A 13,111-nucleotide genomic window follows, 5' to 3' on the forward strand; every position below is an offset into this window, starting at 1 on the left:
GTGTCCGATGATGGGATACTGAGGGAGATGGGCTGGTTTGGCCTGGAGATGAGACAGCTTTGGGGTGGGGGGACTTAACAGGGACCCTTCTGTCCCTGTGAAGGGGTTATTGAGAAAACGGAGCCAAGCTCTTCACTACAAAGCATGATGGGAGAGACAATGGCGTCAGCTGAAGCAAGAGAGAGACAGGCTGGACATCGGAAAATGTTTTTCCACTGGGAGGACAGTCCAGCAGTGGGACACATCGCCCAGAGGGGCTGTGCAGCCTCCATCCTTGGAGGACTCCAAGATGCAACGTGGAGGGACCTGGTCTGCCCCCAGAGCTGACCATGCTTTGTCCAGAAGGTTGGATACAGACCTCGGGTGGTCCCTTCCCACCTCAACTACTCCATGATCCCACCTCAGTGAGAACCTCTACCCCGGCACCACCAGCCAGGCCCAGCTCACCACCATCACCGGTTCCGCATTATGAAGCCGTAATGGCCCCCCCAACTGTGGCACCTTCCCGGAGCACACCCTGTTGTCAGTGCAGCCAGAAAGACGACCTGGTTTTAATGGGGAAAAAAACCATGGTTAGAAGTTGTCTGCTAAAAAACTGACCGAGACAATGTCTGCCAGCCTGGGAACCCGGCCCGGGAACCTGGAACATCCTTGACAAGCACAGGTGGGAGCTCAGGGCCATCGTAGATAAGGGCACAACAAAGACACTGCTATAACCTGCGGAACAAAGACGCTGCTATAACCTGCGGAACAAAGAAACCACTATAACAAACTGACCTCCTAAGACAGCAGAAGTCAGCGACGGCTGCTCCAGGAGCTGCTGTCCTGCGCCCACACATGTATCTACACTAAAGACATAAAAATAACTCACTTTCTACCCCAAAACGAGCCCCTCTCTCTCTCTTGCCAAGCATTACCGCTGGGTGAACGTCCCTGTGCGACCCTTCGGACCCTCGCCAGGGACGCCTGGCTCCGTGATGCCCGTCGTCTTTGAAGTGAGACTTCATCCATCGTCAACTGGCCCCACTCTTGGGAGCAGTTTGATGAACGGCACTGGTAATAATTTGAATGATATATTTTGAATTTTATATAAAGATAGATAGGTGCGCATAGAAGTAATTAATCATAAATATGTATTTATGTATAGATACTTGCTTTTCTGCTAGTGATTTTGTAGCAACTTGTAATATACACTTGCTTTATTAATCATAATTGTACTTAGTAAGAGTAATCTGTAATAAATTCATGGAAACAAAGCACCGTGTCCTTGTGTACTATGGGGTCTTATGACCCTACCATTGCCACCATCCCACGCCCGCGGGCTGGGTCACCTCCGTAGGTGGTGACTGTGACCATGACGCCTACTCGCACCAAGCTGGGTGCACGGGCACGCGTCCTCCCCGGCAGAACCCGAACGCCAAGGAAGACGTTATCAGATCCTTCCTAATTTGGCTGCTCTTTTATTGACTTCGCCAAATAAAGCAAACATTGGGGCTCCCGGGAGCTGTTCCTGGCTTATCTCTTTTTTTGCTGCTGGCTCTGCAGGGACAGCAGCTGTGGCCTTGGTGAGAAGGTCCGCGAGTGCCCCCAGAGCACTGTATAGGGGGGGCTGTATACGCCCTCGGGGGCTGAGGCTTGTCGGCATCCACTCAGCATGAAGATCCTCCTGGTCTTCGCCGCCCTTGTGGCAGCCACCTGCAGCGAGCAGCTTTTCGTGGGGTGAGTCCTGCCAAAAGCAGGGGGTGGTGGGGTGCCCTGCTTGGGGATGGGGACTGGGGTGAGGGATGTCCAGCCCTGTCTGCCCTCCTCTGGGGTCAGTGAGAAGGGTGAAATCTTGAAGGAGAGAAATCCATCAGCTTTTGCCGCATGGACACCAGGAAAGATGTTGTTTCACCCCAGCTTTGGAGGGAGGTTTTGCGGACCCTCCTGGCCACTGCAGTGGGTAGAAATTAGGGGATGCTAAATCCTGAGAGCATCACCCCGAGCTTTTCCAGGGGAAGGACTGAACTGAGATAGGGAAACCTTGCTGCTGGGGAAGGAGAGTGTTTCCTTCTCTGCTGGGGGCTGTAGCCATCCCCCGGGGAGCCCAGCTGGGCTGGAGCAGAGGCTATGTTAGGAAACTTCTATATGTTAGATAATTCCTAACATTTGGGGAGCTCTCGTGATCAAAGCAAGGATGGAGACCACCATGGGTTCTCTGGCATTTGCTCTTTTTCCCATTGTGGCTGTTCTGAACCTGCATTTTTTGCTCTCGACACCAAACCTCCAACAACTGATGCACTTTCCAACCCACTGAGCCAGTGTAGATCTTTCACAGCCTCCACCCAGCCTGTGATGAGGCCACGCCAGCACTGGAGGCTCAGCTCCTTCCCCCCCCTTCCTGCGATCCCTCCCGCATGTGCTGATGGCTCTGCCTCCCTGCAGGGACCAGGTCCTCCGCATCACGGCCAGCGACGAGGAGCAGATCACCCTGCTCAGGGTGCTGGGCGAGCAGGCAGAGCTGCAGGTGAGCTGCGATGGGGCCCCGAGCATCCCGCGGTGTAAAACAGAGACCCTGGTGACATCCAGGGCTCCCTCCTTCTTTTGACCTCACATCCGATTTTCCTTCCCATTTTGGATATGTATAATTTATAGCTATATAAATATAATATTTATCTTAGGGCACCTTGAGCCCTCCTGTTTCAGATAAAGCCGGAACACCCCGGCCACTGCAGCATCATTGTTCCCAGGCTGAATATTCAGGTCTAAAATGTCATGGAATTTTTTTTCAGCTTGAATTATGACACAACTCTGCTCTGGTTTGCCCTCATTGTTTTGAGGGGTGAATCCTGGTGAAAAACTTAAGCAGTGGGAGGAGCAGGAGAGAGATGGGTGGTGGGAAACAGCATCTGCACCGCAAAGCTGATCTAGGGAGACACCTCTACCGAATTAAAGAGCAAAACCAGTATGCAGTGTCCCCAGTGTCTGCTCAAATCACAAATACTCATCATTCAAAGGGACATTTGCAGCCAACAAGCAGCTTGGGCTGAAACATGTTTTTGTAGAAGATCAGTTGAGAGAGGCAAAGGGACCCTGACCCATCCTGGTATCCATGTGTGTCCCAAAACTTGTCCAAAGACCTTTTAGATCCTTCATGGAAAATTCTAGAGACCCATTTCAGTGCTGGGAGCTCAGCAGAAGAGCACCAGCACAGGATGGGGGCCGAACTCTCTCCTCTCCTCCAGGTTGACTTTTGGCGTCACCCCACCAACCCTGGCCACCCAGCTGACCTGTGGGTGCCCTTCCCCAGCCTCCAAGCAGTCAAAATCTTCCTAGAGTCCAACAGCATTTCCTACAGCATCATGATCGAGGATGTGCAGGTAGGGACTGTGGTGGGGAGCAGGATGAGCTCCCGTGGCTCAGTCCCAATAGAAGGTCCAAAAAGTTGGAAACCATAAGGAGATGGAAGAAAAAAACCTCACCCAACCATCTGCTCCTTCCAGCCTGTTTGATGGGTTTTGTGTTTTTTTTCCCCCCTCCTAAACAGGAATTGTTGGATGAGGAGAAGAAAACCATGATGAAGTCCAGGAGGGTAGAGAGAAGCATCAGCATGTTCGATTTTGCCTCCTACCACACGCTAGATGAGGTACTTTGCTCTGCAGCGCATTCACTTCATCTTGCTGGGGTCATGCTCAGCCCATGCCATGGTTGCGTCCATGTGATGACATTCATGGTGGCAGCGAGACACACACACACACACACACACACACACACACACCCCCGGGACATGTCTCTCCTCCTTGAGTGGAGGTTTTAGCTGAACCAGGAGACCGAGCATCCCTCCATGTGCAGTGGGGCCTCTCCTGGCACCTCCTCACCTCACTGGAAGACACCTTCAGCTTCATTTTGGGGGTCAAACCCTGTGCTTGGAGCCCAGTGGGTGTCTGATGGAGGCTGTGATGGTGTTGGGGGAATCTAAGAGCTTTTTCCCCCCCACCGGTCATTCTGCTTTTGCAAAAGCCTTTGTGATGTGCACCTCCCTGCTTATACAGAGGTCCAAGCACCTGGTCTTCTCCAGGGAAGTTCTGCGTATTGTATCTGGTGCTGGATGCGCTAAAAACCAAAAGGCAAGCCAAGGTGACCCTCGTGACCCAGCAACTCCTCCTTTCAGATCTATGACTGGATGGACATGCTGGTGGATGATCATCCCAGCCTCGTTAGCAAGATTCAGATCGGGCAGAGCTACGAGAACAGACCCCTGTACGTGCTGAAGGTGGGTACCGAGGGCACTCTTGCCTTGCCCAGCCCTTGGAGGGCATGGGGCTGAAATCTCCCCCCTCCGTGCAGTTCAGCACTGGGGGATCGAATCGGTCAGCCATCTGGCTGGACACCGGCATCCACTCGCGGGAATGGATCACCCAAGCCACCGGCATCTGGACGGCCAACAAGGTAACCACGTGCCCTGGGACATGGGACCCCAGTTCTTACCCCAGCCCTTTTTTAGCATCTCCCTGCAGCACCACTCGGTTGCATCCCCCGTCCCTGAGGGGCACCGAGGCAGGTCCCACTCCCCTCCCTGCGCAGATCGCCGAGGGGTACGGCCAGGATCCCTCCATCACCGCCATCCTGGACAGCATGGACATCTTCTTCGAGATCGTCACCAACCCCGATGGCTTTGCCTTCACCCACAGTTCTGTGAGTTCATCCAGTGCCCAGCTCTTGGGTCTGGCAACCGTGGCTGGCCGCGGTTTTTGGGTGGGGAGGGATGTCTCTTCCCATTTGGGATGGCGAGTGGGTGGAGGTGGTTTCCTCCCATCCCTGGAGACGCTTGGGCAGGAGGGCGTCATCTGTCCCCCAAGGTGAGGAGGATTCACATCCCTGTGACGGTCTCGCCGCCATCTGCTCCTAGAAAAAAACGGGTAGATGTGGCGCTTTGGGACATGGTTTAGTCTAGTCTACCCTTGATTGGTTTAGTGTGGACTTGGTAGTGTAGGTTAATGGTTGGACTGGATGATCTTAAAGGTCTTTTCCAACCTAAATGATTCTATGATTCTATGATTCTAGAACCGCATGTGGCGCAAGACAAGGTCCATCAATGCCGGCTCCCACTGCATCGGCGTGGACCCCAACCGAAACTGGGATGCGGGCTTTGGAGGTGAGAGCCAGGCCACCAGGTCCCCACACCAGGCATTGCTCGTGCCTCAAAGCATTGAAGCCTCCTGCTAGAGGGGAGAGACCTGGGGGCTAGAAACCCTTCCCCAGGGCAGCCTCTCCGCATGGTGCCTCTTCCACCGTGCCCCAGGCTCCGGCTCCAGCGGCAACCCCTGCTCTGAGATCTACCGTGGCCCCCACATCCACTCCGAGCGTGAAGTGAAAGCCATCGTGGACTTCATCAGCAGCCACGGGAATGTGAAATCGGTCATCTCCATCCACAGCTATTCCCAGATGCTGCTTTTCCCCTACGGCTACAAGAGAGCGCCTGCGCCTGACTACCAGGAACTGGTGAGATGGCCCCAAAATGTAGACATGGGGCTGCAGGTGCCAGCCTTGCTGGAAGAGTCAGGTTGGATCATCCCAGGACCCTATCTGCTCTTCTCATTAGATGCAACCTGCACATTGAAGCCCATCACTTGGTTCTTGGAGGGAGGGCGATTGCAAGGCGTACCTCCCGTCCATCAAAAAATTAAGGGTGTTTGGGGAAAAGCAAGAGCAGAGGGGGTGGGAAACAATGCTGGGCTCTAGACCCCGCTGCCCCGGGGTTTCTGCTGCCCCAAGGTCTTGGTCTACCAGGTCTCACCACTTTTGGGCTCTCCCTTGCAGAACGAACTGGCTAAAAAAGCAGTGAGCGACTTGGCCGCTGTGTATGGGACAAAATACACCTACGGCAGCGTCGCGGACACCATCTGTAAGCGTCCCTTCCTCATCCCCGTGGTATCGTGTCCATGAGTGCTCAGCGTTGGGATCACATCTCCCCTCCTCTCCCCGCAGACCTGGCAGATGGCACCACCATTGACTGGGCCTACGACAATGGGGTGAAATATTCCTTCACCTTCGAGCTGAGGGACACGGGGCGCTACGGTTTCCTCCTGCCCAGCACCCAGATCATCCCCACTGCTACTGAGACCTGGCCGGCGCTGCTGGACATCATGGTCCACGTCCTGGAGCATCCGTACTGAACCCAGCACCTCCCGTGGTGCCCCCTCGTCTCAATAAATAATCCTGGAGACTTTTTATGGTTTAAGGCTAGCATCTTTATTTTTTCATGCACTGTTTTTCATAAAAATGGTGAAAATGGGATTTCTTGCCTCGTGGCTTTGGCCCTGAAGGCCCAACAGCCCTGAAGTACCTGGGAGGGGATGGATGGGGTTTGGGCAGCCAAACCCAAACTTGTGGGTTTTTTTGGGCAGCATTGCTCCATTGTCCCTTCCCCAGGGGCTGGGAGGAGGGACACTGGGCACCCTCAGGCCCAGTGCTAGGTGCAAAGTGCTTTCAGACATTCGCTATTTTATTTTTGCCACCTGGGATGAACGTCACCTGCTCTGACCTCTGTCCCACATTGAACTTGCAATCAATTCTACCACCACCATCACCAGCAACGCGACCACAGTTTAGGTCCCCATCTCGCCGAGACCCCTGTGCAAAAAATCTTCATCTCACACCTTCCCGACCCAATTTTGCCTTTTTCTTCCCCGCAGCTCCGAGCTGCAGCCAGCGCCCATGGGCGGTGGGATTTTGGCATCTCCCCGCCTCTGGCCCTGCCGGCAGGTGACTCACCGACGGCCCCAGCCGGTTCCTGGGACGGGTTTGACTGGGAGCGCCGCAGAGGGGGGACGACGGGGCCGCGGTGCCCGACCTTGGCTGGTGCCAGCCGGAGCCTTCTCACAGCCCTGGGAAAGGGGACAGCTGGGCGCCACCATCCCGACGGGATTTAAGAGGCCCTGGGGTGCCTTTGGGGGAGCGGAGCGGCTCTTTCGGCTGACGATGAGGGCCCTCCTGCTGCTGGCTGCCCTGGTGGCAGCAGCCGCTGGCACCGAGACTTTTGTTGGGTAGGGGATCCGGTCGGCGAGGGGTGGCTGGGATGGGGATGGTGGCATTGGTCGGGGCAGGAGGAGCTGGTTCAGCCCCGAGGAGGCACAGACACCCCCGGGAAGAGGCTCAGTGCAAATCCCCAGGGTGGGGGGGGATGGATGGGGTGGGGGTTTGGCTGGACCCATGGGAGACGGAGCTTGGCCCCGCGCCCCCAGCACCCTCTGACCCCGCAGGCACCAGGTGTTGCGCATCGTCCCCACCAACGATGAGGAGCTGCAGAAGGTGCAGGAGCTGCAGGACCTTGAGGAGCTGCAGGTACTGGGTGCAGCGGCGGGGGTGGCTTTTGGGGACACCCCCCCCCGGGCTGTGTCCCTTGCTTTGCACCCCCCAAAACCATGCTGTAGAGCAAGGATGGGGCTGGGGGCGCTGGATGTGGGGTGATGGGGACCAGCAGGTGAAAAGCAAGACAGAGACTGGTGCGGGGAGGGTGGGGGCGCAGCCTGGGGCTGGATCCGACCCCCCCAATCTCACTTTCTCCCCTTCCAGTTGGATTTTTGGCTGGCACCCCGTGGGCCCGGGCACCCCGTCGATGTCCGCGTGCCCTTCCCCAGCCTGCAGCCCCTCAAAGCCCACCTGGAGGCCAACGGCATCTCCTACTCCATCATGATCGAGGACGTGCAAGTGAGCGGTGGCGGAGGGGGGTGAGACCTGGAGGTCTCGGTGCGGCAGGGGACGAGGTCTCATCCTGCCCCATGTCCCCAGGCGCTGGTGGACGATGAGCAGATGGAGATGCTTCGCAGACACCGCCAGCTGCCGCTCTCCACCAGCACCTTTGACTACGCCACCTACCACAACCTGGATGAGGTGAGGAAGTGCAAGATTCAGGGCATTTTTTGGGGAAAAAAAATGCATCCTGGAATTGCTCGTGTAAAGCCCTTTGTTCCACGTGCAGCAAGGGCAGGGGGTGAGCCAGGCGTGACCCCCCCCCCCCCCCCATCCCTCTCCCCCAGATCTACACCTTCATGGATCTGCTGGTGGCTGAAAACCCCAACCTGGTCAGCAAGCTTGAGATCGGCCGGTCGACGGAGAACCGCCCCCTCTACGTGCTCAAGGTGAGGATTTGGGGTTCCGGGGGTGACTGGAGGGGGGAGCGGGGCCAGGGGCAAAGCCATCCCCCAACTCTCTCTGCTCTTCCAGTTCAGCAAAGGGGGGAGGAACCGCCCAGCCATCTGGATCGACACCGGCATCCACTCCCGCGAATGGGTGACGCAGGCCAGCGGCGTCTGGTTCGCCAAGAAGGTACGGACACCTCCCGGACATGTCTTATGTCCCCAAAGGGCCGCAAGGTCCTGCAGCCACCGCAGATGCCGGGCAGCCGACCCCACAGAGAGGACGGTGCTCCAGCAGCGCCAGAGAGCCCCAAACCACCCTCCTCTCTAGATTGTCCTGGATCATGAGAATGACCAAGGTCTGGCCTCCATCCTGGACAAGATGGACATCTTCCTGGAGATCGTCACCAACCCAGATGGCTTCGCCTTCACCCAAACCCAGGTACCGCCCCGGCTTTCTTCTCCCTGGCTCCTACAGCCATGATGGATGGGGTTGGGGAGCAGGACTGGGGTGCTGCACACGGAGGCCTCTTGTCTACATTTCCACGAGTGGGAAGGGGACCACCGTGACCCATTAAACACCCCAGACAACAGCCTCCTGTCCGTTGGAGGCTGGTGGAGCTCTGGCCCTGGACACCACCCAAGTTGGCTCTGTCCTTCCAGAACCGTATGTGGCGCAAGACCAGGTCCAGGCACTCAGGCTCCACTTGCATCGGTGTGGACCCCAACCGCAACTGGGATGCAGGTTTCGGAGGTCAGAGCTCTCCCATTCACACTGTGGGGGGTTTCCACCCTCCAGGTGGAGGCTCTGAGGCCATTTCTGGCTCAGAAAGATCCACTGATGTCCCCTGGGGAAGAGATGAGATTTGCTCTCTGTGGTAGAGACGTGGGTTTGGGCTCCACCAGGGCTTTAATGTCCCCTAGTGACCAGCACGGTGGGGACCACAAATGAAAGCCATCATACAAGCATCTAGGAAGAGCCCCAAGAGCATTTCTCGCTGGCCACCAAGCAGCTGAGGGGTGGGAAAAGCTCTTGGGCTCAGAAATGAAAAAGGCCCTTTGCCCTTGTGACTCTCTGGGCCACCCAACTGCCACCAAACGCCCACACTGTGTTTTCACTTCTCCACAGGGCCCGGGGCCAGCAGAAACCCCTGCTCGGAGACGTACCACGGCCCCTACGCTAACTCGGAGCCCGAGGTGAAGGCCATTGTGGATTTTGTGAAGAACCACGGGAACATCAAGGCTTTCATCTCCATCCACAGCTACTCCCAGCTCCTACTCTACCCCTACGGCTATACCAGCACCCCAGCGCCTGACCAGCAGGAACTGGTAGGGCTGACACGGAGGTTTGAAGGGGGCTGGGATGATGCGAGGCTGCTCTACTCCTCCAAGGAGGAGCAACCTCCATCATGCACCGTGGAGGGGGCACTGGCAAGTCAAGAAGCAGCCCTGGCTCCTCTGCCAGCCCCTCGGGACTCCCCCACGCCAAGGCTACTGAGCTTTGGCATCTTTTTTGCCTGCAGCATGAGCAAAAAAACCTCTCCTGCAGGCTGTACCCTGCAGGCTTTCCCCTTCTCTGGCTCATCTTTCTCTCTTCTGTGTATTCCCAGCACCAGATTTCCAAGAAGGCGGTCGCAGCTCTGTCTTCTCTGTACGGCACTAACTACAAGTACGGCAGCATCATCACCACCATCTGTAAGTAACAGGGAGCAGCGGTGGTTCCCCCAAAATAAACCAAAATCACCACTCACACCTCAGCTTAGACAAAAGGTCCCGTGAAATACCTGTGCGAGGCAGAGCGACTAACGTTTCACATCCCTCCTGTTGTTTCCCCACTCAGATCAAGCGAGCGGAGGAACCATCGACTGGACATACGATCAGGGCATTAAGTACTCCTTCACCTTTGAGCTGCGGGACATGGGGCACTACGGGTTCCTGCTCCCCGCCAAACAGATCATCCCGACCGCCCAGGAGACGTGGCTGGCGCTGAAGGTCATCATGCTGCATGCGCGGGATCATCTCTATTAACGGGATCGGGGGCTGAGCAGCGGTTGAATTAGCTGTGGGGGGAAAAGAAAGCAATAAATAAATGTAAAGAAGGATGAGAAATGCCTTTTGTTGTTTTGCCTTTTTCCAAATGATGGTGAAAAGCCTTTTCGGAGACTGACTCAGCACTCCTGCGGGCGCACGCAGTGGCAGCCAACATAAACAGCACGTGTTGGCCCAGTGGCCCGAAAAGGGGATGAAAAGGGCATGAAAATAGCGGGACACAAAAGAAAGGAAGGTGCTTGTTTTCCCTTTGCTCTGGCAGAGGATGGAAGGGGAAGAGGAGACACTGGGCAAGCAGAAACCTCGGACACTGCAGCTGTGCTGGCAAGAGGGGTGCCCACCTTCCCCAGCCCTCCCAGGGGCTGGAGTGGCTCTGTGACACGAGACAATTGGGTTAGCGTGATTTATTCCGTGTATTTTTGTGAACACCAACTTGCAAAGCTGGTAGAAAGGTCCCTCCTTACCCACTGCAATCCCATGGGGAGGAAGAGCCAAGCCCCTGCCAGTTCCCAGGTTCTGCAGGCACTGCTCCAGGCTCTCCATTAGCCGTCAAAGCTCAAACTGAAAAGAAGTACTCAGCCATATGGTGTCATTGACTTTTTATTAAATTAAACAATTAAAAAGCCCAGACTCGATAGAGTTTGACTCCATCCTCCAAACAATACCAAGTCAAGAGTCCAAAAAAACCATACAAATCCATCAAGACGATGGGAAAGTACATCCAATTCTTCCTTTGATGCCCTGGATTTGGAGGATCTCAAACAGCTCGGACTAGTTTTGTCCATCCGTTTCAGGAGGTTTTCATGCAGCCCAGAGCAGCCAGGGATTTTTGGATCTGTCTCCCACAGCTGGATAGCGAAGTCAGGACGTTAAGCCAACACAATGACCATGACTCTCATCTCCGTTTTCAGACAGATGCATTTTATACACTTCCAAGTGCTCACGGAGCTGAAAGATCTCCTACTCGCACACCGGTGGGACCCTGCGTGCTGTACCAGTCCCTGTCTTTCAAGCACATAATAAATGGCTCTCTTGGCGCTCACCTTTCCTGCTAAATCAATTGGGTAGTATCATTTTTCAGCCAACTGGCCTAGGCAAGCTACCAGCTGAATTATGCAGGAGATGCTGCTTTGTTCAATGTTTTTATTTCATGACAACATAAAAACAGAGGTGCCTTCCACAGCAGGAAGGAGCAACGGACTCAGGACATCAAAATCAGACTATGCAGCTGCGCAAGCCACGTTATACGTTCAAAACGAAACGTGGCGTTTCTGCGATGCTTCAGTACCAAACTCCTTTGAAATCTTTATTTATCTTTTATTTATTTTATTAGGCCATGTAATAGCATCGCCACTCAGTAACTAAAGCCCCAAGAGGCGAGTCAGCTGCCCAAGGCTGCCAGTGAAGAAGAGCGCGGACAAGAACCAGGTCCCTGCGGCTCCTGCTTTGGGCTCAGACCATTTAAAGAAATGCTTTTCTCTCAAGAAGTGATGCTGCCATTCCACAGAAAGCCAACAGGTCTAATCTAGGAGGACAAGCTACTTTGTTCAAAATAAACACGCCTACAACTAAACCAACAAAAAGTCTTCCAGAAGCGTGATCGAGTAGGAAGGTAAGACAGCAGAGCAGTTAGTGAGATGGTGAGATGCATTTCAGCCCATCCTTAGGAAGCTGGATAAGATCTTTAATTTTTTTTTGATCTTCACACGTGACCAGCCCCACTCTTACAGTACATACACACACACATACACGCTCTCTATGGAAACCCACGATGCGTGCGATTGGGTTGGAAGGACAGCTTGTATAAATTAGAGCTGGTTTGTACCACTTAAAGTGTCCAAGGGCTTCTCTGGGAAGCTGGGAGCTTTAAGTTACCCTCCTGCAATCAGCTTTTGTTACACATAAAAATAGAGATGTGTATTTGAACACACATGGGCATTCAGCTCTTTGAAGTACTTTGTTGAGTACATTTTAAATGCTGGCTCTGTCCTACGCCCCTTGATTTCTCCCCTTACTCTCCCTCCGGGGGATCTCTACACAGCATCAGAGGTTTGTGCTGATCACCTCGCTCTTCTCTGCAAGAGGACTGAGGTTATGGCTCTCATCAGAATGAGACTGCCAGTCTCTGTATCGGTACTCCCCTGATTTAAGACTCGTGGAGACACGATAAACATGCTCAGCAACGTTGAGTCTCAAACTGCCAATTAAGAAACTATGTACAATTTCTCTCACCTTGCCCTTTTGCCAGAATTATCCCCTGATGATCTGATTTTGGGGTCTGTTGAAGATTGCTTGTCTACTTCAAAAAAGCAGGGCAGGGGGAACCCCACCAAAACTCAAAAAGCCACGCGCAAAAACCAAAAGACCAAGAAGCCAAAGCTGGACCAAGCTGAGCAATCCTGTAGGTAAAGGCTAGAGAGCAGGATCTCTCCGTAACCACCTACCATGTCTCTAGTAAGCAACTCTGCTTTGTCACTGGGTAGTTTCAGATGATTTCTAGGTCACCCAGCCAGTACTGGTATGGTGGAAGCACCGATTTGATGAAAGCTGCGATTCTCATTTTCTATGAAATCTTCATGCCCTGTTCAGTTACCAGATCCATGGTCCCTCCTAGGTTTTAGGGACCCTGGTGAGAGGGCAGAAGAAAATTTCCCTTCAGCCACCCTAACCTTAAAAGAAGCTACTCCAAAAACCCTGGCAAAGGTGTAAGTGGGAATAAATTTCCAGCCTCTATCAGGCACTGGAACTGCAGAGCTCTTTGCTGCTCCACTGAAGAATAGGGTTTGCCTCCAAGTATCACAAAAGCATTTTACGAAGCAAAATGACGTTCTGCCTCCTAACCTCGAGTCGCAGCTGCCTGAATGATGGTTAGGGAAATCAGCCTGGTCAGCAGAAGAGTGACTGGCTCCTCCATGTACGTCGTAGTTTTCTGCAGCTCCAGTGAC

General features: G+C 54.3%; 2 protein-coding genes across 2 annotated transcripts; both read left to right on the top strand.

Annotated features, from left to right (window-relative positions):
• Window positions 1-1,627: 1,627 nt before the first annotated feature.
• On the top strand, window positions 1,628-6,155 carry LOC104033617 (carboxypeptidase A1). Its single transcript, XM_009486304.2, has 11 exons — window positions 1,628-1,719; window positions 2,425-2,506; window positions 3,225-3,359; window positions 3,527-3,625; window positions 4,151-4,252; window positions 4,327-4,428; window positions 4,564-4,674; window positions 5,044-5,134; window positions 5,282-5,481; window positions 5,800-5,884; window positions 5,968-6,155. The coding sequence occupies exons 1-11, from the start codon at window positions 1,655-1,657 to the stop codon at window positions 6,153-6,155; spliced, it is 1,260 nt and encodes a 419-aa protein (XP_009484579.2). The 5' UTR covers window positions 1,628-1,654.
• An 805-nt stretch (window positions 6,156-6,960) lies between these two features.
• LOC104023932 (carboxypeptidase A1) lies at window positions 6,961-10,145 on the top strand. The gene is made up of 11 exons (XM_075711075.1): window positions 6,961-7,025; window positions 7,242-7,323; window positions 7,555-7,689; window positions 7,771-7,872; window positions 8,019-8,120; window positions 8,206-8,307; window positions 8,449-8,559; window positions 8,781-8,871; window positions 9,247-9,446; window positions 9,728-9,812; window positions 9,958-10,145. Exons 1-11 carry the CDS (start codon window positions 6,961-6,963, stop codon window positions 10,143-10,145), a joined length of 1,263 nt encoding a protein of 420 aa, XP_075567190.1.
• Window positions 10,146-13,111: the final 2,966 nt, after the last annotated feature.

Source organism: Pelecanus crispus, chromosome 1 (genome assembly GCF_030463565.1).
Source record: "Pelecanus crispus isolate bPelCri1 chromosome 1, bPelCri1.pri, whole genome shotgun sequence".
Lineage (NCBI taxonomy): Eukaryota > Metazoa > Chordata > Aves > Pelecaniformes > Pelecanidae > Pelecanus > Pelecanus crispus.